We start from the raw sequence: 23,078 nt of genomic DNA, 5'->3' as shown, positions 1-23,078 counted from the left end.
AAATATTTAGATATCTCCTTAGAAGCAACAGCAAAATTTAAATTTGTTTCAGAAAGATGTATTTACTTGCAGCTGTATCAAACTACCTGCATGCCACCATTTCAGGGTGGAAGGAAACTTGGGCTAAACTAGAAAAACTTCGTTGAATTTCACATGCACATTTTTACTGATACTTTTGGTTTACCACTCTAAACCTGATGCAATTTATTTAGGCCAGCATAGCTGCTCAAGATCTAAATAGCCTGCGAATTTGCAGCACGTTCTTGAAGAAATCTGAGTACAAAGGACCATTGTTAACTATAAATGTATAAAATGTATGGTTCAAAGGCTTCGATTTCTTCTAGGCTCAGCCACTTCTTGGATTCGGCTCATGAAGGACCATAGAAAAAATTAAATAATTACTTCATTCTGTTCCCTTTTTGGAGGCAGGAGATAGGGAAGAGTGTGACAGCAAATTAAACATAACAACCAGTTTCCAACAAGATTTGTTACCCACCTTTTCAGTGTTACTCAACTTGAACATTTCCTACAGTTTTGATGTGCATAATATACATCGTAGCAAATACATTGCTCTTCAATTTGACCTTTAGACATAAATGTGATTGATGGAGGATAGAAATAACTGCTTTTTAGAATGGAATAGGTAATACATATCTGTAACAGAAAAGAGGCTTTTATTTGTGCGTATATGTTAAAGTACAGAATACATAAAGTTGCTCCAATTTGTAGTATGGTTAAAGATAGGAAATATGCAAAATAAGATGATGCAAAAGAACAAGAGGAGAAATTGGCTCTGACCTACTTTATTATTATTATTTACTTATTTTTATCATGAATCTTCTGTGATACATTAGTAATACCTGAATATACTTTTTTCATAGGCTTTTGAAGATATATATATTGAACAGCGGAAAACTATCAAGACCATGCTGGAATATGCTGACAAAGTTTTCACATATATTTTCATTTTGGAAATGCTTTTAAAATGGGTAGCATATGGTTTTCAAATATATTTTACTAATGCCTGGTGCTGGCTGGACTTCCTGATTGTTGATGTAAGTACATATTCTTGTAAAAGTTTATTGTAAAATTCACTATAGCGAAATCCTTTATGTTGTAAAACTCATTACTACTAAGTAATTTTCTTACAAACGTGCAAAAATATCCACATTGTATTGTTATACTGCATTAATGATACCCTGCAGTGATCTGAATGTGTTATTTGAAGTGTATTTACATGCCAGAAGGAAAAAGATAGCTGGCCATCAGTTTGTTCATTCTTCATGGTTAATAATTTCATACCCAGGATGCCTCGAACTTAGATTTTATGAGGAAGAAATCTGATTTTGAAACATGCTGTTTTTAATGGACATTAAAAAACTAATGCTTTTAATGGTTTTAGTATGACCTTTTTCCTTAGCAAATAAGATACTACATTGTGAAAGTTTCTTCTACAAACATTGAAGCTTTGCAAGGGGAAACAATACATTTGGTCCAGATTTCATCTGAGTTCTCAGAACCTCATTCCCCAAAACTATACAGTTATCATTTTTAGTAAAACAGAAAGACTCTGGTTATTTGGTCTAAAGAGTAATTAGTTTTAATGGACTGACAATCTGCAATAGTTAAATAAGCTCTGATTTGGCAGCATATATGATAGAAGAGAATACAAGTTTTTTTGGCTGCCTTCCCAGCTGTGATATACTTCTGTGCAAAGGGCTTGCTTATGTTGTCAGAAGGGATCAAAGCTGGTTTTACTCCCAGAATATTTTCGTCTCTTGCCTTCACACATTATCTGACCCAGTTCCTTGGCTATACGTGTTCTGAGTCTGGAACTGAGAGATGGCATCTCAGGGCAAATGCGCATTTATAGTAATTTCTGACCAAGCTACTGTATTTCTTGAGCAGTTTGCATAAATCCTAGCCCCATAAATATATATTCTTTAAGATTATATAACAGAAGTATATTGGATTTGTGACTCACAAAGAAAAAAAAACTTTCTAGATTGGCCCATAACTCAAAATGGAAGACCTCTTTTTTTTTTAACCTGCCCAAGTCAGTTTTGTTATACTGTTAATCTCTGGCTCTGTCCTCAGAATTGGCACTAGAATGTAACAGTGTGAATGGTTTTTTTAAGAAGTTGTTAATGTAGAAGACAGATGCTCCCTTCCAGGATTACGTTAAGAATGGATTTTTTTTCAGATAAACTACAACTCATGTTTTAATTATTCTTCTTGTAACATAAACCTAAACAGATTATTCTAAGCCACACTCCATGGTTTCTTAACAGTAGTTTAGCCTCAGAGATGCTGTTATCTGAGCAGACTCTCAGAATTATAAAGAACATCATCATAAGTAAAGTAGGTTATTTTGCCAACTTTTTACCCATAATTTTTGATTTTATAAATGAAAGCATGACTAAATGAGATCGGAACTTTCTACTTTTGAAGAATTATATTCAATGTTCCAGAAAGTGGTACAAAATGTCTTACTATGCCTAAGGCTAATTCAGCAATTCCTTTAGCACCACCAGACAGCACTTGAAAGGAATATATGGCCTCATATTATCTTCCTATAGAAAAGCAGAGAATCTACACTGCTTTAAAAGACAGTTTAAACAGGTGTCATTCAGTGGCATTTTCCCAGTGAGAACACCAGTGAGCCCTTCTTTATTAGAAGTGACTAAAGTTAATCAATTTGTTTAATTCCATCCTCTGAAATCATTCAAGTAAACACTGATATTCCTTTAGGGCTTTGACCTTTAATGTCTTACATACCGGAGTCTCACTATGAGAAACAGCCATAGTTGTTCTTAGTGATTGTGTCCAAATTAGATTTTAATAATTAGACAAATAAATGAAAAATTTCAGCTCTATCAGTTTACAGCCGTGATAGATGACTCTTGGTACATCTGGCTACCTCAGTTGAAGACCTTATCATGCCATATCCCTGCCCCACTCTTCTGCTCTGTGCAACAGTATCTGTAGCAAGGAGCAGACATTTCACCTTATTTACCCCAAATCACAATCTGGTAAATATTAGTTGAATTAGTTCACATTTATCAGTGAGTTAAGATAAGACACTGAATTTTGGATGCACACAGATGAGAAGCAGAGACGGAGAAACGGCTATTTTTCAAGGAGACTAATTCTGCTGGAGTTATCCAGTAAAGGCTTGAGATGGCAATCTCTTAACCACTTACAACTAGATGTTCTAGAGCATGTCATCCTGTACCTTCGTTTTTGCTCTTACCCCTTTTCCCAGAAGCCGTCTGTCATGAGACTATTGTATGTATGTTTCAATGTTTGCCACACGCAAAGGTAGGAGACAGACATCAGGGAAGGAGATAGGGAGTCTGGGAATACCCAATGAGTTTGTCAGTTATTAAATTAGTTTGTGTAGCTTTCTTCTAGAATATGTAACCTTAGATAATCTTAAGTGGATACTGTTTTATGCTGTGTATTTTTCAACTTGATAAGGTGAACCTATAATTTGGTATAAACACTTCATTTCTAAATTATTGTGTTAATAAATTGCACTTGAATGAAATGGAAATAAATAAAATCTAAAACAAATCACATATTTTCCAAATACTGTGGGGCAATGATGAATCTGTAAGTGGAATGAAATCTTTGAACTTCCTAAAATTGCTCATGTCTGATAAAATTCCAATGGGTACAGTTTTTGAACAATTAAATGTAGCAAGACAACCCCCTGCTTGGGCTTGTTGTATAGCACATTAAAAGTTATATTTCTTCATAAAATGTTTCATGCTTTGTTGTTAAAACAGTTAAAGTAATGAATTAAACTGTGCTCTTAATCTTTTTATTAGCTTTTCAGAATAATTAACTCAGCAGCAACATCCTGGAAAAGATCAGGATCACATTAGACTAATATACTAGTTGCTATATGCACAGAGTAAGAGGCAACTGCTGCCCTGACAACTTCATAATAAAAATAAGAAGGAATAAGAAGATAAGCATATTAATGTGTTGGGAAATGAGATACAGAAAGAGATGTCACTTTGTCTTCTTAGACAGTCTCTTATGTCCTTATGTGTATCCTAGCATGGTGCACTATGACAACATTGGATAATCCAGAAATTAATGAAATTAATTAATTAATTCAAAGGGATATTCAGGTGATGTATGCATGAAACCCGGGACTCTTGTTCAAGTGAGTTAGGGTACAGAATCACAGAATCATAACTTGTAATTAAGCATCAAAAAAAAGTTTTGAATACTGACCAGTAAAATACCATAAATTAAGAATTATTCACCAACTACATATAGAAAAAATGATACTATCTTAGCGTAGGAACATAGGATAAGAAAGGCTACATTGGGTCCAGTGTCCTGTCAAAAATGCCTAGCTGGAAAACAAATAATAGAGCATCTGCCTTTCAAAAAATAAGAAAAATCATTAACTTCTCAAAAGAAAGAAAACTGCTTAGGGTTATTTTTCCAAATCTTGCAATTTCTTTTTATTCCTATTCCATTTGTACATTTAAACTACATGAAAGATAAGTTAAGTAGTGTTGGAAGTGAGGAGGACCATATGCCACTGGGGACCTGGAATAAAATCATATCAATGAGCCACTTAACAAAGTAGCACAAAATGCATATGGATTAAAGTTTTAGGCCAAAATAGAATTAAAGTCAATGTGTAATGATATAACCAATGATCTGACTCGGATGACAACGCTGACTGAAGATCCTGAGCGGGGCTAATTGTGACTGCTAATTTTCAAAATACTTTTTTGCAACAGATAGTCTACATTAGATCCATACACAAAAAAGTGGACATACAGCCCTCCAGGAGATGAATGTAAAAATTCTTTACACTATTTTTAGTCCATTTTCATTTCTTAAAATTATTGCATCTGCATGCATTCCTGTCTCAAAATAAAGAAATTAATCTATTTATCAATGTACAGATATATTTATTTTCTCACCTATTAGCAACAAAACAGGTGTAACAGGGTCACAGAAGACTGAGCTAAGAAGACTGAGAAAACTGGAGGAATACAGAACAGCTCTATATTCTTAGGCTGTATATACAATAGAATTAATATCAGAGAATTCCAAGCAAATCTTTGCCTCTCATTTAAACTGTCTTACAGAGAAAAATGTGTTGTTTAAAATAGATGAAGTATTTTCCTGGGAAACAACTTCAGGTTTATGATGTAAAACCGCTAGCACCATGGTAAGAAAGTTGACATGGAAAGCGTAAACTAGGCTGGAGGATGACCGAGAAACATAACCCAAAATCTGCCATTATACACAGTGACACTGAAGTTACAGGAGCTACAGCTATGTAACTAGCTTGTATGGAGTCGTGTTTGTGAAAGATAGAAAAGGCACAGTGCTACTTTGAGGAGAAAAGTACAAAATGATGGAGCCATTAATGTGAGTTCAATTTTAAAAGAGATGTCTTGCTCTCCCAGTGATTATATCTATATATTTACTTTTAATCTGTGCTGTCTTTACACTAAAGTTTAATGTCATGTCTGGGTATCTTGTTGATGTGAGTGAATCAATGAACATTCTGTTAAAAATACAGATAATTCCTTGTCCTGTTATCTCTGGAATATTTACATTACAGTGGCTAAAGATAAAAACCAACTCACTGTAGAGTCACAGGACAAGTAAATTGTATTAATGGCAGTTATTAATAACAAGTAATGACAATAAATAATGTAATGGCAGAAACAACGCTATCTCTTGTAAGCGAACGGACTTCAGTTACAGACTTCAGAAAATCAGTAACATTTCCTTCTTAATATGCTTATAAATCAAAACAAGTTCGTTTACAAGCTTATCCATTACAGCAATAAAATAAGCCTTTGCTTTGGTGAATAGAATTACATCCTGACATATAGTCCAGCTGAAAGGTACAGTGATATTAATTCATAAAAATACTATTTTCTTTAGATTAATTTACATATCAACATAGTAATGAATAATTGATTTCTGTGTGCACTCAGATTGTCCTTTTGAGACATGATCTTCTAACTCACCTAATTGTTCTACAAGTAACATATGAAAACACTTTTTCATATAATGGGCAAAATGGATATTATATCCATTATTTATCTTACCACTGTTATCTATGAATACATATTTCTGTACAGCTAATTATTTGAAGAACTCTCTAGATTGAAGTACAGAAGTGAACGTTTGAAGGATTTTTCCAAGGACTGAAATATGCTTATGTTCATTTATGTGTCTTATATGGTGGTAGAACTGAAAAAAATAGGAGTAAGGTATGGTATTTCCCTACTCCTGTCTCCAAAACTGCTCAAAATAAGTAAATTAAATTCTTTCACATTAACACTGTTTAAAACTTGGTTCCATTTGAGAAGCAAATTCATTGCTCCCTCCTGAAGTGGATTGGTTTATAAAACCCCAGTAATGTGACTCATGAGCTCACTACTGTTGTAGATAATAAAGCATTTACTGTTATAATGCTAGCATCTGTTACTATCTATTCCATAATATTTTATTCTACTTAGAAGAGGGGAAAATATATTGAGAGGGTTGTCAGGCAAGTGAGAAAGTACCACCTCTGTCAATTTATATTTCATAGATACCCTAGCTATTGTTGCTATGAATGGAGTGTTTGACTTAGAAGTAATATTTATAACAAAAGCTAATTAACCACTAATTTATTTAGCATATTATTAGTGAATACAGACATTAGTATTATTGTCAGTAGTTAATAAACTATCCTAATTTATTCAGAATTTTAAATTGCTTGGAGGCTTGAATCTTAATGAATTTACTGAAAGTGTGACTATTTTGTCCTTCACTAATAGCGTGCCTCCATCTGACTGATAAACCATACCCAGCTATAACAGACATTTAATAGAATATTTCCTTTTATAAACATGCATTCATATGACATTTTGCCTTTCCATCAAGTCTCAAAACTGTGGGAATGGGCCTCCAATGTCACTGTAAGCGAGAATGGTCTTCTTCCATTTGTCATTGTAGATCTTTCTGTTGATTGAATCTGTGTTCTATTCAAACAGACAGTGCAGAATAATTTTTATAATTTTTTCTGTATTTGTATAGGTCTCATTGGTTAGTTTAATAGCCAATGCTTTGGGCTATTCTGAACTCGGTGCCATTAAATCGCTTCGGACTTTAAGAGCTTTAAGACCTTTAAGAGCCTTGTCACGATTTGAAGGAATGAGGGTGAGAGAAAATGAATGAGTCTGAATGAATGTATGCATACAAAAATTAATGTAGAAATGTAACATTCGTGCGCTCTGCAAAGATCTCCAGAATATCAATGCATGCAAAGATGTTTGGAAAAAAGGCCTTCCAACATGTCCTTACACACAAGATGTGTACAGCTTACATTTGCAGAGTAGACCTTGAGCTCATTAAATTTGCCTGCTCACTGCTGCATAGTTGTTGTACCCTAGCCCCCAACTGTTAAAATTTCCATTGATCTTAGAAGAGTAAAAGGACATAAGAAATTTTAGAACAGAGGGTTGGGTTTTTTTCGTCCAGTTTAGCTGGGGCCTTTATTTTATAAATTTCTGTAGCTGAATTCTATTCTGTTAGTTTGTCAGTGGTTCAGGATGGAACCTGAATCAGATTAGCCAAAAACCAAAACAAAAAAAGGCGAAGAAGTTGACAAGAGTGACACATCAGAAGCTTCCCCGTGGCTCCCTGTCTACCTGCTTGGGGAAAACAACTCCCACAATAAAAGCTGTAGTATTAGGGTAAGGTTCTCAGAACAGATACCTGAAACGAGGATGGAGTTGGAAGTATAGGAGAGAGACGGGAAATAATATTCACAAGTACTGTCCTTTATTTCATATGAATGCATCTGTTGCCGTCTTACTTCTCCTAAATCCTTCCTGTTAAGGAAATTATTATTTTCATATTCTGCCAATCTGACAAAAAAAAAGAAAGCCAACAAACTATCACAATCTGTCTGGTGAAAATGGAGACTGTGCTATGTCTGGGCAAAACGGAGGCATAAAAAATTAACAAGATATTGTTATTGAGAAATCTCCGTTTAATCTTTCACCTCAAAATACCCAGATACTGCGATACATGTTTCTAGTTTAGTCACAGATCTTAAGTTTCCAAATAAATAAGTGAGTTTCTGTCTAGGTTGAGGCTGCTGATATTCTAGAATTGGTTACACCGGCCAGTGAGTGCAGTGTTGTCCTGTGGCTCTTCACCATACCCACTATGTTTTACATGATTTGCATTGCGGGCAACACCTACGTCCCTATCTAATAAATGGGCAAAACCTCTATTAATCTTAGACTTTCAGTCAAATTAGTGAATTAATAAATACTACTATTTTCAAACCATACTATTTTCAAAACCATACACAAAAAACTACTGCAGTCTCTACTGATTTGGTAGAAAATTAATTGTCTGAATATCTGCAGCTCTCATTTAGTTCGATCACAATAAGTAAAAGAAATTTTTTTCAAGGGATTTCTTCTGATATTTTACTGCTACTCGCCCATGGAAAGTAGCTCAACTGTATTAAATGAAGTCAATTAAAAAACTCCTAGCAGATAAGTGTAAGAGCAACTATAGTGAGCCAGGCAATTTAAAACCAAGACTTATAGCTCATGTTGTTAATAAAAACTAAATAAGATAGACTTAATTATGTTACATTGTTTGTAGATACTGAAATACAGGGGTGCCAATATATACATAAAGTTTCTGAGAATAAAATCAATAGTAATGAGAGTTCCACATGCAGACATTTGTATTCAGTGTTCTACATCATCATCCTTTGATCTTTTCTGCTTTATTTTATATTACTAGATTTTTATTTGTATTGTTGGAATTTAACATTTATTTCTCTTTTTTTTCTCTAGAATACACAAATTCTAAGAATCCATCTTGCTACTAACAGGTTTTCTTTTGCTTTTTGATTTTTTTCAGACTTTTGCATTGTCCTGTTTTCCATATTATTTTATTTCTTGCCTTTTCCAATCATGTTAGTGTTCTTATTGAACCTTAAGTAATGTTTCTCCCATAAAATTTTAATGTAATATTTTAGCTGTTCATTCCATATTAATACTGTTTTAACATTTTTTAAAGTATTTTTATTTTTCTGTTCATAAACTAAGTGACAATTTTATCTCATTTGTACACTAGGTGGTTGTAAATGCCCTTGTAGGAGCAATTCCATCCATCATGAATGTACTGCTGGTTTGTCTTATATTCTGGCTCATCTTCAGCATCATGGGAGTAAATCTGTTTGCTGGCAAATTCTATCACTGTGTCAACACCACAACTGGTGAGATGTTTGATGTCAGTGATGTCAACAATTTTACTCAATGTGAGGAACTCATAAAAAATAATCAAAGTGCCCGATGGAAAAATGTGAAAGTAAACTTTGATAATGTAGGAGCTGGATACCTTGCTCTGCTTCAAGTAGTAAGTAAATTTATATATTTTCTTTTTGCTGTTTAAAAAAAAAATCTATGAAAAATGTGCAAGTTAAGACTGTTAAATAGTGGAATAATTTCTTCATGGCAATGGTGTACAGCTTACGCAACTCTGTTGCATTGTTACCTGTAATTATTGTTTTAATGATAGTAGAGTAACTTTCCGTTCCAAGGCTAGGGAATACAGTCTCAGCATGATGATAATAATGTGAAAATAAGAAGTGAAAATGGTTTAGTCATTTTAGTCGTGCACAACATAAACTTCAGGAATGCATTTTCTGAGTCTTGCCATGGTGGATAAGGCTCAGAGGTCCCTCTAACTATCAAAAAGGTCTCTCCTCTCCTTTATGAGCTCAGTTATCTTGTAAGACAGGAAGGCAGACACCAGCTTAAAAGAGGGCAGACATCCAGAGTGTCTGGCCTGAAGCAGGCTACTACTGCCAATGCCTCCCACATAATCTTTTCATAGGTATCATTATAAATCCACAGCAACATTCTTTCACAGTCAAAATAAAAATGCCATGAATCTAGGCATTTGTAGCACTGTGAAATAATTTTTGTTTTATCTACAGCCTGGTCAAGGTAGGGTGGGTTTTTCTTCCTGTCTAAACTCATCTAAGGAATCAGTTTGTAAGTTAGATGGTAAAACCAAAAATATATCAACCCGCTGTCACCAGTGCAGATACTTGTTTAAGAGGGGCTTGGTTTTCCACACCTGAAAGTGGGTTTAAGAAAAAGAATAATAAACTATGCAAGATCTGGGATTGGGGCACCCAGTGTTTCATGCATCATGGAGCCAATTCTTCCTCTATTATCATAGCACTTGTGTAAGAGGTCTGAAACAATTTGAGAGAATAGAAGCTGCCCACAGGAAGAATACAGATAGTTACTGATAGACAGATCCTAATTGAGTATTAGGTATGATTAATCATGTGACACCTTCACTTAATGTTTGCAGATAAGCTTCTCTTCCTACTAAAACAAATATATTTCATTAAGAATTACATAAAACTACAAAGACATTAAAGAGTAAATAGCAAAATGTGAAATACTTATATCACAAAAAATAGTCATGATTTATTACTGTCTTATTCCATTAATGCTTGTGAAAGATTCATTATAATACACTAAATAAATACTTGTAGTATTATCCCTGTGAAGTATTAGATGTTATTGTATTGCATGGCATATTCATTCTATTAATTACTGCTGCTAGTACAAAGTCTGTAAATTGTATTTCTCTTTCAAGTCTTTTTCCTATGCACTGTGGAACAGAAACGCCTATGTCCTGGGTAGAATCATAGAATGGTTTGGATTGGAAGGGACCTTTACAGGTCATCTCGTCCAACCCCCTGCAGTGAGCTCTTCAACTAGATCAGGTTCCTCAGAGCCCCATCAAACCTGACCTTGAATGTTTCCAAGGATGGGGCATCTATCACCTCTCATGGCAACCTGTTTCACCACCCTCAGTGAAAAAAACGTCTTCCTAGTGTCTGGTCTAAACTTATCTTTTACTTTAAAACCATTAGCCTTTGTCCTAATGCTAGAAGCTCTGCTAAAATGGTTTCCCCATCTTTCTTGTAAGCCCCCTTTAAGTACTGAAAGGCCACAATCAGGTCCCCTTGGAGACTTCTTCACTGAACACACTTTATTTATGACAGAGAAATAAAGACCTTAGCTCTTTACAGGCTCCTTGGCTTAGAATGAAGCTTCTAATAATGCAAAACACAAGCAAGAAAGCAAGCAATTATGTTTAGATGATTGAGTTCTGTAGAAGCACTTGTCTATAACTTGACATTCAGCTTCACTGTTTGAAAAGATGTCAGAAGTGTCATGGGATTCTTAGTACTCTGATATCACCAAGTTATCTAAGAAATATGCTTGTCCCTTCTATAGAGGAGCAGGTCAGTATCCCTAACTGACCTTGATTCCCAAATTAACTACCTGGCTTAAAATGTTTTGTTTCTAAAGGCAATGTAAGTCTCATGTGCTGAGTAGTTGTACTGAATGATGATTCAAATCCTCTGACTTTGGATCTCATTGTTACCCTTGCGCTAGAGATTAAAATGAACCATCTTATTACCAATACTTGCCTCTGAAGATATATAAGGAATATTTCTAGTCTCTTGAGGTTGTGTCTGAATGTCATCCCTGTCACCGATCCAGACAGCGTTGGTCTTTAATTACTACACCACTGCTGTGGACCTTTTGTTCTTCTCTTTATTACTTTCTGTTCTTATTTTTCGTTATTTTCTTTTTCAAATATTGCCTTCTTCCCTTTACTTTTCCTGCAGAGATTAAAGGATCCTTGAACATGTATCATGTCAACTCTTCAGCTGATTGTCTCCATAAACATTCCCTCTCCACTCATCTCCTGCATTTATTGGTCTGATCTAACTCTGCTCCTCTTCTAATGGTGCTATGCAACGTGCATTTAATTTCTGTCAATTGTCAACTGAGCCAGAATGATCTATGAAGCCTGGCTCCAAGCATACCTTCGTAATAAATTTGTATTGCACTGCAAGATTCAGGAGAACACAAACGCTCCTAGACCACGAGTTTTCTACTATGAAAACCAGTAGCTCTATCAGAGTATCAAAGCTAGATGCAAGCACAGATGCAAGTAATACTCCTTGGGATGGTTCCTCTCCTGAATCTGTTCAGGAGAGATGCTCTTTATCTGTTCATTTCACAGGCTTTTTAGCTCTTCTTTTCTTTATTGCGAATAAGCATGGGAAACCTGGCTAATGAGAGCAGGTGCTCACATCTCCAATAATCATGTTACACCAACCCTTTGGTGTTCCTCAGAAAGTGGACATTACATGTCCATGAAAATCACTTAGAGCAGTGATGGCAGATCTCTTTTACTCTTTATTCTACCTAGACTGAGCCTGTATAGGAACTCAGCCCAAAGATTTTATAAAAGTAAATCACAGTTCTTTCAAAGTTTTCTTTTTGGTCTTCTGTAAATCTTATCCCTCAAGAACCAATACATATTTTGATTATGAAGAGAGTTTATTCCTTTTAATTATGTGGGATGAAAACATTTCTAAAAATACGACAGCAGTTAAGTATTCAGATGCATGTTAATATCTGTCCAGAAGCTGTGTTGCTGACTCCATCAATTCGTGCTATAAACCTGGTAAAATGTCACGATGTCACCATGAGTGATCCTAGTTGATTGTACCTGAAGATCTCCAAAATTAATGTCCGAGTCTACCATTCCTCAGCTGCAAAATAAGCATCTGCAGCTCCAAACTGACCGTGCTCTTGCTGAGACCTTCGGAGCTTGATTTTTAATATTTTTTTAAAACTTAAAGAATAATTTCTGAAAAAATAGTATTACTATTAAAAATATTTTATTATGCCTATGTTATTAAACGTGGTTTATAAACTTAGACATGATTTTATTTAAAGTCCAAATGCTGTGACCTAGTTATTTTCCACATATGAATTTTTATAGGGCAGATAAACAACTGTATTTTATTTCTAGGCTACTTTCAAAGGATGGATGGATATTATGTACGCTGCTGTTGATTCACGAGAAGTAAGTGTAAGACTTTCAAAGACCATCTGTTGATTATATGCTGATATAGAGTACAGAATTCAAATAGCTACACCTACAATAATATTAAGAATTATAATCAGCACCAATACATATTCCTTCCGGATGCAGTTTGTCTAGAAAGTAACTTTTATTTAACTTAATGTACCTTATAATTTGTAGTGGAAGGAATTAATCCCATTTCCTTCTATTTTGCCAAGTAAGTTAAATTAGCTGAACTGGACGTTTTTTTAGAAAAGCCAGTGTTAGTGAAAAAAAAGAAGAGGGCTCTTAACCACTACCTTTGGTAATCATGAGTATGAATTAATTTAAGATTATATGATGTGATTATTATATATTTAATATATTAATCTTGTTTTATAATTTTTAACTGTGCATTTCATTGTTTCTTTAGGTTGAGCACTTGTGTTATCTAGCTATTTAAGTTTAATTCAGTTTTAAGGTTGCAGATCATTGTTAAGGAATAAGAATTTTACCTTGGCTACAAAACTACAACTGTGTTTATCTTGTACAGAAAAGTGCAACACAGATGCCTGAACTAGTTCTATACAACCTAGTTTATAGTTACATTAGTGAAATCCATCACACCTTGATATTCATCTCCCGTAGTAACACACCCTGTTCCATTAACTTCAGTATTTCTGCACTTTAGCACATTGTGCAGTAGAGGTGCTGGCATTGATATGTGGAATCCAGAAGGATCAAGACAATGACAAAATCCTCCTTAGATCTTTGTGACAATTTAATGGATTTTACAAAACATCTACTCACTAGAAATATATTGAAAGCATCTGTTCATAGCTGGGTGTAAGAAGACTAATCTAAGACCAGAAGTGTTCTGGGGAGATTTAGACAATTGTAAAATTGATTGATTCTGTTGCATGAAAATATACTGAACACAATAAAAATATTTAGATTAGTACTAATGACTGCTCTCAATCCCACATTGCTTCTTCTTTCTATGTCATGAACTTTGTTTTCATGCACATACATGAATATATCTATGTGCATTCACTTTAAAATTTCCCATGATTAATCATTCTGTCAGCTTCTAGTTCTCCATATATTCATTGGAATGGACATAGTGGGTATTTTTAATAACTCAGTACAGTTTATAGCTTTTCTAGCTGAGATAACACCTATTCACAAAATCTATACACTGCTTTTTAAATCTAGTATTTTCATTGGTAATAAAATTTGTAATATTTTGTAGGTAAAAGATCAACCTAAATATGAGGACAACTTGTATATGTATCTTTATTTTGTGATCTTTATCATATTTGGATCATTCTTTACCTTGAACCTTTTCATTGGTGTCATCATAGACAACTTTAACCAACAAAAAAAGAAGATAAGTATTCAAAACTTTTCCATAGTGCTATAAATTATTAGCTAGAATGTAATGAATACATAGCTTTCTTATGTATAACTAATAAAAATCAAAAGTATATTTCCAGTCCTTCAATAAAAATGTCTCTGTTTTTTTAACATTATCTGTGTTAAATCTGTGGATGTGATTTTGACGTTTGCATTTTAATAAGTGAAGAAGTACAGATCATGAGTTGGTTCATAATAATTTGCAAATTGTGTAAGAGGCAAAAAGGGAATGTGCATTGTTCTTTTGATTAGATATAATAGTACCTGCCATGGAAGAGGGTTTTTTTGTAATTAACTTTAAACAATTAAGATAAAATAATTTTAATTAATCTTATACACTGTTGACACTCAATGAAGATACAATATGGCATTGTGTTCATACAATATATAATAGTTTTGAAAACTGATTTAACAGTGGGATAAGAGGAAGTCCAACAGACCTCACATGAATAGGCTTAAAGATACAAGTAAACGTGTATAAAAAGCTCTATTTTTCTAACACTTTTATCAGAAATGAGATGAACTTGTTATACAGAAATACAATAACAAAGCAGAAGTATAAAAGGAAGTATATTTTTTCTGTATATATTGGACCAACAAGTATGTTTAAAATAAATGTATTGATAATGTATACAGTTTTATTTGAAATAACTTTAAAAATAAAAAAATACAAATAATCACATTTAAAATATCCAACTGCCAAAAGCAATTAGAGCCTCGGGATCATGCTAAATCTTTGTATGCTATGAAAAAGCAGTTTCATGTGATATGGGTTTATCTGATCAACTTATAAAAAGCAACAGTAGTAAACAGAATCTATCATAAAATACAATTGTGAGCTACAGAAATTTTTCCTTGTGAAAATGTTATTTAGCTTCTTAAAAGATCCATAAACATGTCTTGGGCTACTTCCTCAGTTTCTGTCAATTATGCCATGCTTTGAGCTTTGATATCCAGCTTAGCAGACAGGGACCTGGACATTGTGTTTCCATCTAGCTTAGTTTAGACTCATCAATAAGTGCAATTTACTTTATGCTAAATTTCAGTCAGTTGCACCTCTGACTGGCAGCTTTTGCATCTGCCAACAAAGGCTAATTTGAGTTAGTCAAGGTTGCACTGGTATTTTAGTTGATAATTTGCTATAACATGATTTGGATTACTTTTCTTAAATTCATGTCAAAGTTTTTTTGTTGTCATAAACCCCTCAGATTAGACCTAAGTATTCTCCGTTGACACAACCTGTGTCTCAAAGTTACTCCTCATTTAGATCTGGCTAGCTGTAATTCTTAATTTCTATCTAGAATTTAGGACACGTAAGATACCACTCAGGCTCCTATGCACCAAACATGTCCTAATCAGCACGTTATTTAACATCAGTACAGCCATGTCAGCAAAAGTGAGCATGAAGACACTGAAAAAACTCTACTATCAGCCTAGAAGGCATCAATTTCTTTGTGTATATGAGCATCCATGCTACAAATACCTGAAAAAATAAATAATTAAAAAATATAAATGTTATACGTTATCTTATGTTATGTTATGTTATGTTATGTTATGTTATGTTATGTTATGTTATGTTGAATCATACTGTAGTTAAATGTTGTATGTCTGGACATGATAGTAATTAGCTTTGATATTATTTCTTTACTTTGGAGGTCAGGATATATTTATGACAGAAGAACAGAAGAAATATTACAATGCAATGAAAAAACTGGGATCCAAGAAGCCACAGAAACCTATACCGAGGCCAGTGGTAAGAGAGATTCGATTCTAATACCCCTAATATTAAATACTCATTTGGCAATATGATTTTAGGAAACAAGAGAAGGTTATATGTCTGGAAAGAAAATTATTTGTTTTCATGCAAAGGTAGACTTTGACCCCCTTTTTTATTTAATTCAGTAGAATAGATCATCCATGTTTAATATAAAAACATACACTGTGAAGTATGAACTGCAGAATTTAATAAGGTGATACATTTCATCTATCCTTTCCTTAGTCCTAGGAAAGTACAGTTGATTGGTTCTTGTTATTCATGGAAAAACTTAGTTTTCCACTTTTTCTCCTCCCAGAGAAATAGTGATGCACTGGCCCTTGCTGCTGAAGACAGAAGGGGGCAGTGGTCACCTAATGTGAAAAACAGATGCAGATAATCTTACAGAATAAAAGAATGCCCTAGGGAGTAAAACATAAACTAGAATAAATTTGTCTCTAACACAAGAAACTACTCTGTTATTTATTGAACTCCTAAAGTGTTTGGAAAAAAAAATACTCGTTGCACCTTATGCACAGAGTGGTTGGTAATATTCTTTCTAAGGAGATACATATGGTAATAAACATTTAGCTAAGCTTGAAAGGAAAATTAGGATATTGCAGTCATAGTGTGTTTGAGACATGTCACTGAAGCGGTCCAGCTATCTCACCAAGAAGAATTAGTTTAAGGAAGAGGGAGATATCTCTAGGAGTTAGTATTTTAAAAGATAAGGTAAGAAAATGACTTTCTATTTGGCTAGAACTCTTGCTGAGTATGAAGTTATGCCACCTTTTTCACAATTGTCAATGTTATTGCTGTCTATTACTTTTGCCTTGTTTCCCATCCCTCCAGCCAACAGTGGTGTACCTCTTGATCTTCTGTAATAGGATGAGACCAAAATCAGCATGGATCTGCTATACATGAACAGATGTCTTGTGAATGGGTCTTGCTCTGTACTCCTGAATCTTGCAGGGACTTGCTTTCTAGTTTCGTATTTGTAAAGACAAATATTTTCACAGTATTAGATTATTCCTTTTTTTTTTTTTTTTTTTTTTTACAGAACAAATTCCAAGGCATGGTCTTTGATTTTGTAACAAAACAAGTATTTGACATCAGCATCATGATACTTATCTGCCTTAACATGGTCACAATGATGGTAGAAACAGATGACCAGAGTAAGGAAATGGAAGCAATTTTATCCTGGATTAACCTTGTGTTCATTATACTTTTCACTGGAGAATTTGTCCTGAAATTGATTTCACTTCGTCATTACTACTTCACTATAGGCTGGAATATTTTTGATTTTGTGGTTGTCATTCTCTCCATAGTAGGTAAGAACAATTCCCTTTCAAGAAAGAACTAGTGGAAGGAAAAGGGAACATTTGTTTCAAGAATATTGTGATGCTGAATATGAATATAATGTTGTTTCCTGTATGACTTACATGTTGATTCAGATCTTCATATTTTATAGCACACAATATATGAAATGTTGCATGTAAGATTTCTATTTCTCCCCTTAGATTCGCTGTCACCTTCCACACAAAAAGACAGAAAGGAACTATTCGGCACATTGTATCAACATGTACTAATATAAAGTGGAATGCTTAGTGGTATACGTGAATTAACCATAAATTTGCTTTCAGTACTAAAACTGAAAAATATATTAAAGGGATGAGGGTTTTGATTGCTCCTGCTAAATAAGGTCTTGGTGAATATTTAGATTTCTGTCAACTAAAAGCTAATGACTCTCCAAAGTGCAAATCACTAATTTGCAGAAATTAAGCCAACATAGTCCTTCATAAAAGACAGTTGTAATAGGCTTAGATTGAAGAACTAATTATATCTAAGACAGAAACTTCTCTTTACAGGCTGCTTCAGGAATAACTGAAAGCTTAGACAGACAATAGCTCCCTTGCCACAAGCAGTCTTCTTTCTTTCACTTATTTCCCTTCTCCTCTATAACATCTCAACATAAAGCCTTCACCTTAATAACAGCTTTCAGTAAAACATAATAACATGTATGATGTTTTGCTATAACACAGACTTCTAATATTGATTAATAAAAATAAATAAATCTTTCTACAGGTAATGAATGAATTAATTAATTTAAAATTCTATTTTAAATGTTTACTTTTTTTTTTCTCTAGGTATGTTCTTAGCTGAGATGATTGAGAAATATTTTGTATCCCCCACACTATTCAGAGTCATTCGACTTGCCAGAATCGGTCGAATCCTGCGTCTCATTAAAGGCGCTAAGGGAATCCGCACTCTGCTTTTTGCTTTGATGATGTCTCTCCCTGCTTTGTTCAACATCGGTCTGCTGCTGTTCCTGGTCATGTTTATCTATGCGATATTTGGCATGTCCAACTTTGCCTATGTTAAGAGGGAAGTTGGGATTGATGACATGTTCAACTTTGAAACGTTTGGCAACAGCATGATCTGCCTATTTCAGATTACCACATCTGCTGGCTGGGATGGTTTGCTAGCCCCAATTCTTAACAGTGGGGAGCCAGACTGTGACCCCCATAAAGACCATCCCGGCAGCTCTGTGAAAGGCGACTGCGGTAACCCTTCTGTCGGGATTTTCTTCTTTGTCAGCTACATTATCATATCATTTCTGGTAGTGGTGAACATGTACATTGCTGTGATTTTGGAGAACTTCAGTGTTGCTACTGAAGAAAGTGCTGAGCCCTTGAGTGAGGATGACTTTGAGATGTTCTATGAAGTTTGGGAGAAATTTGATCCCGATGCAACACAATTCATAGAATACAGTAAACTATCAGATTTTGCAGCTTCTTTAGATCCTCCTCTTCTTATAGCAAAACCAAACAAAGTCCAGCTCATTGCAATGGATCTGCCCATGGTAAGCGGTGACAGAATTCACTGCCTTGACATCTTGTTTGCTTTCACAAAGCGTGTTTTGGGGGAAAGTGGGGAGATGGACGCCCTCAGAATACAGATGGAAGATCGGTTTATGGCAGCCAATCCTTCAAAAGTCTCCTATGAACCAATTACAACCACGTTAAAACGAAAACAGGAGGAGGTATCTGCTCTTATTATTCAGCGTGCATTCAGACGTCATCTTTTAAGGCAAAAAGTCAAAAAGGTTTCTAGTATATATAACAGAAATAAAAACAAAGAAGGAGATAGACCGATTATAAAAGAGATAATTATTGATAAACTAAATGGGAACTCCACTCCAGAAAAAACAGATGAGAGTTCCTCTACAACTTCTCCACCTTCTTATGACAGTGTAACAAAGCCAGAAAAAGAAAAATATGAAAAAGATAAAGCAGAGAAGAACTTCAAAGGTAAAGATGTCAGGGAAAAAAAAAAATAAAGATCTAAGAATTCTGCTTGTGGGACAACTTGTTTACAGTCTTTGAGAATGAAGCATCAACAGGACTCCTGTAGGAGGTACATGCCAAACTGACAGTTTTTACATATGTGTGTGCGTGTGTGCGCGCGCGCGCGCGTGTGTGTGTGTGTGTGCATATATATACATTATATACCTAAGGTCAGTGCCTATAACAAAACAGTGAACCTTCATCATCAAACTGTGACTCTGTAAACCAGGGTAACAAACTTGACAAGAGGTTACTGTTTTCACTACAGCTGACACTGCTAAGAATGAGGAGGAAAGTGGCTCCAGAGAGAAAGAACATGGAGCACGAAATGAGTGCAAAGTGATACTTTTTTGTGTTTCACATACTGCAAAACACATAGAACAGTAATTCTCTTCACTGTTTGTAATGCCACTGCTATATTTGTCAATTTTTTTTTACAAAATAGGTATTAGTGTATTTATCATTTTTTAATCCACAAGTTGTTTACTATTATATGTGACTATTTTTGTAATAGGTTTTATGTTGGGGAAAGAGGTATGAGGACCAGAAGTTCTACTCTCAAGATTCTCTATAATGTACAGATAGAAGTGATTTGCATAGGCATGCTTCACTTGTCAATCATGCGTAAATAAAAATATGACATTGCACAAAGCTAGAGATTTTAAGAACTTCCATGTTTTGGGGTTGGTCTTAAATTTGAGGCATTCTAGCTACTTATACGGCTGGATCCAGATTAATGTGCCTGGAAAGTCTCCTCTAATCTACAGGAAACTGCAATGACTTATTTTCACACAGATCATTAAACATGAACAAGTTCTTTTTTTGTTAAAATAATCACTGCTTTAAAAATATTGTGCAGTTTCTGCACTGGAAAAATAGCTTCACCAAAATATACCTGGGAGTTCTTTTGTTTTCTTTTTTTTTTTTTAAACAGCTCTATTTTTTCCCTAGACTGTTCTTTAGTTACTATCTTCTCTAATTATGTCCAACATCAAATGAATCAATAAAATATCCTTTTCCATGTAAATATTAATGGTATACTGTTGTGCATACTGGAGCATGGAATTAAACGGCTTTTCCACATTGAATTGCATCAGATAATGTACCCCAGTATGGGTGATTTGCAAGAGTTCAACAGGACATGTTGTATTCTGTGTCATTATAGATGTTTGGAGAGTATCACTGATGCGTGTCAATGCTTTTGCTGCTGTATCTTGCTCCTTCCACTGTCCACAGTCTCCGCTATGGGAAGCCATGTGCCAGTGGTGAAGTGAATCAAATTGTCCAACCAGACCTCATTCTTTCTAATCATTAAGCAATAGTTTGCAGCTATTCATGAGCTTCTTTAGTTTTGCATTTTAAATTTGAAGTGGCTACTATATGGTGTAGAATCAGATTGTACAGGCCATATTGCAAACTGTTTAATCTGTTGAAAATGTGGTTAGCATATATAAATAATGTAAAGAAATACCATCTGGCAAGAGTTTTGTATATAAGGAAAGTGTCTTCAAGTTTAGATCACTGTTTCTTATATTTCTTTCCTCATTCACTTGGCTTACTTCCTAACCACGGTAATTTCAAACTGGCATCATCACACTATGAGAAAAAAAGTGAGTATTTGTAGACTATCTTGTTTTAATATTATATTTGCATATATTTCAATGTGAAGTAAATTGTGTAAATCTGGAACCCAGCTTGTTTCAAATAGTATATCTGGTAACAGGCCATAGCAAGGAAAGTATTAGGGGAATGTGAAAATTTCTAGAGCTGTTTGCATCAAAAGTTCCAGGATAGTCTGATTGTTCACAAAATCCTTGCTATCTTGCAATGTCTGTTTACATAGCCTATTCTTATTCTTTTTGAATCATGCTGCACTAGACCTGTACAAATAGGATCCACAATATTTACCAAGAACAAAATGGCACATTTGTGTAATCAAGGACATCAGGACATTTTGTGTTTCACACACAAGCTAACATTAAGTGTAGAATCTTTCTTTTTCAAATGCTTTTGACTTGTAATGTGTTGGTGAAATGCATGCAGGAAATTGTTATCATAAACAACGTAAACAATATTACAAATGAGCCAAAAAATAAAGATTTCATTTTTTATTATATTTATTTTTCTTTGTGTCTGTCCTTCTATTGGTTAAAGAAAAATAAAAACTGGCCTTGGTACTAATAAAGAATACTTTATTTATCACTAGAGCGAAATACCTTATACTTTACATTTTAACTTCTTTTATGTAAAACTATTTTAAAATATCTGAGAGCTTTGGCCTCACCCGATTGATTTCTACTTCTTTGTCACCAGCATGCTGTTTGGGGACAACATGGAGCACCTACACATTCTGCCCCAAAAGCCTTTCTATTGATCTCAAAAGAGCCCTTCCAAACCATAAAGGAAATTATTATTATCATAAGCAACAAATACAATATTACAAATTAGCCAAAAAATAAAGATTTTTTTTTATTATATTCATTTTTCTTTGTCTCTGTCATTCTGTTGGTTAAAGAAAGATATAAAGGTACGTCACCCTGCAGCTACCAAAGCTGCCCACAGTTTATGAGTCTTAAATATGGAAATAAACTCTCCAAAAAGGTTCATCTGTTTGGTCCTGTATAACATTCAGCCAAAGGGCTCAATGCAAACAGACAGAAGTTGGTTTTAGTTGTCCTTTATTCTAGTAATGCTCAAAAATTAAGAAATCCCATTTCACTTGATCTCACAAGAAAGGAACTCCACTGAAACTCAGCTATGTTAACTAGTGTTCATAGTCATAACTATGTGGATGTCTCACAGTAATTTTTGACTTATAATGGCTGTCTTCATGCTGCTCAAGGACAGATAGATGTAGTACATTGAAACAATATTATCTTATTGAATTTGTAATACTATATTTCAAAATTAACAGTAAGCAAAATATTCCTAGAGTTTGCCCACTAGCATGTTTCACTGTTTTCTTCATCTGGAAGAAAACAATTTCTTCAATATGGAAGCCGTATTTGCTTTATCTACACCAGACAAAACACCTCACCAAGAACACAAAAACTGTCCAGCCTGCTGATACCATTAATTCCTGGAGCTGGTCCCTGGCCCTCTTAGAATACAGACTTAAAGCTCAAGACATGGCCTTCCACACTTGTCTGGGCATCCTTACAAATACCTGGCCTTCAGGCCTGAATTAGAGAATGCTCTAATCACATTGTGTTAATGTCAATATGTAAATCCTTGAAGTCAAAGTTATGTACATCCTTTACTCCAGCACTCCTCTGACTACCTTATCTAACCTCTTAATTGATTCAATTTATTTCCAGAGACTTTTGGAGCTCTTCTGCTCCTTTGGTCCCTGATGTCTAACAATTGCCATTTACTCATACCTATTCATATTACCTGTTCAAAACAGCACCTAAAATCTGTACAAGTTCTGTTCTGTGAACAAGTCAGCAAATGTTCTGATGAGGAATGATAGTTTGTCATTCATTTTCAGGAACCTGGAGTCTCTTACAGTACTCTGTAAGATTACTGTACCCAGCTTCATTACTAAGCACTGTATGCATGAAGACATTGTCAATGCTTTTGTCCTGAACCAGCAGGAA

At 34.4% G+C, this 23,078-nt stretch overlaps 1 protein-coding gene across 3 annotated transcripts in view; it reads left to right on the top strand.

Moving 5' to 3' along the window:
- LOC104054530 (sodium channel protein type 3 subunit alpha) overlaps window positions 1–21,856 on the top strand; it is a 76,396-nt gene extending 54,540 nt beyond the window's left edge. For 2 of the 3 annotated variants that reach the window (XM_054069966.1, XM_054069963.1), the window contains 8 exons: window positions 882–1,055; window positions 7,078–7,200; window positions 9,145–9,426; window positions 12,931–12,984; window positions 14,216–14,353; window positions 16,028–16,132; window positions 17,193–17,463; window positions 18,280–21,855. In XM_054069966.1, coding sequence (XP_053925941.1) covers window positions 882–1,055; window positions 7,078–7,200; window positions 9,145–9,426; window positions 12,931–12,984; window positions 14,216–14,353; window positions 16,028–16,132; window positions 17,193–17,463; window positions 18,280–19,472 — 2,340 coding nt within the window. In that variant the 3' untranslated portion in view covers window positions 19,473–21,855. Of the gene's footprint in view, window positions 1–881; window positions 1,056–7,077; window positions 7,201–9,144; window positions 9,427–12,930; window positions 12,985–14,215; window positions 14,354–16,027; window positions 16,133–17,192; window positions 17,464–18,279 lie in introns of all 3 variants that reach the window. The other variant, XM_054069964.1, reaches the window with a different exon arrangement.
- Window positions 21,857–23,078: the final 1,222 nt, after the last annotated feature.

Source organism: Cuculus canorus, chromosome 6 (genome assembly GCF_017976375.1).
Source record: "Cuculus canorus isolate bCucCan1 chromosome 6, bCucCan1.pri, whole genome shotgun sequence".
In the NCBI taxonomy this organism is placed as follows: Eukaryota; Metazoa; Chordata; class Aves; order Cuculiformes; family Cuculidae; genus Cuculus; species Cuculus canorus.
This window is presented reverse-complemented; position numbering and strand designations above follow the sequence as displayed.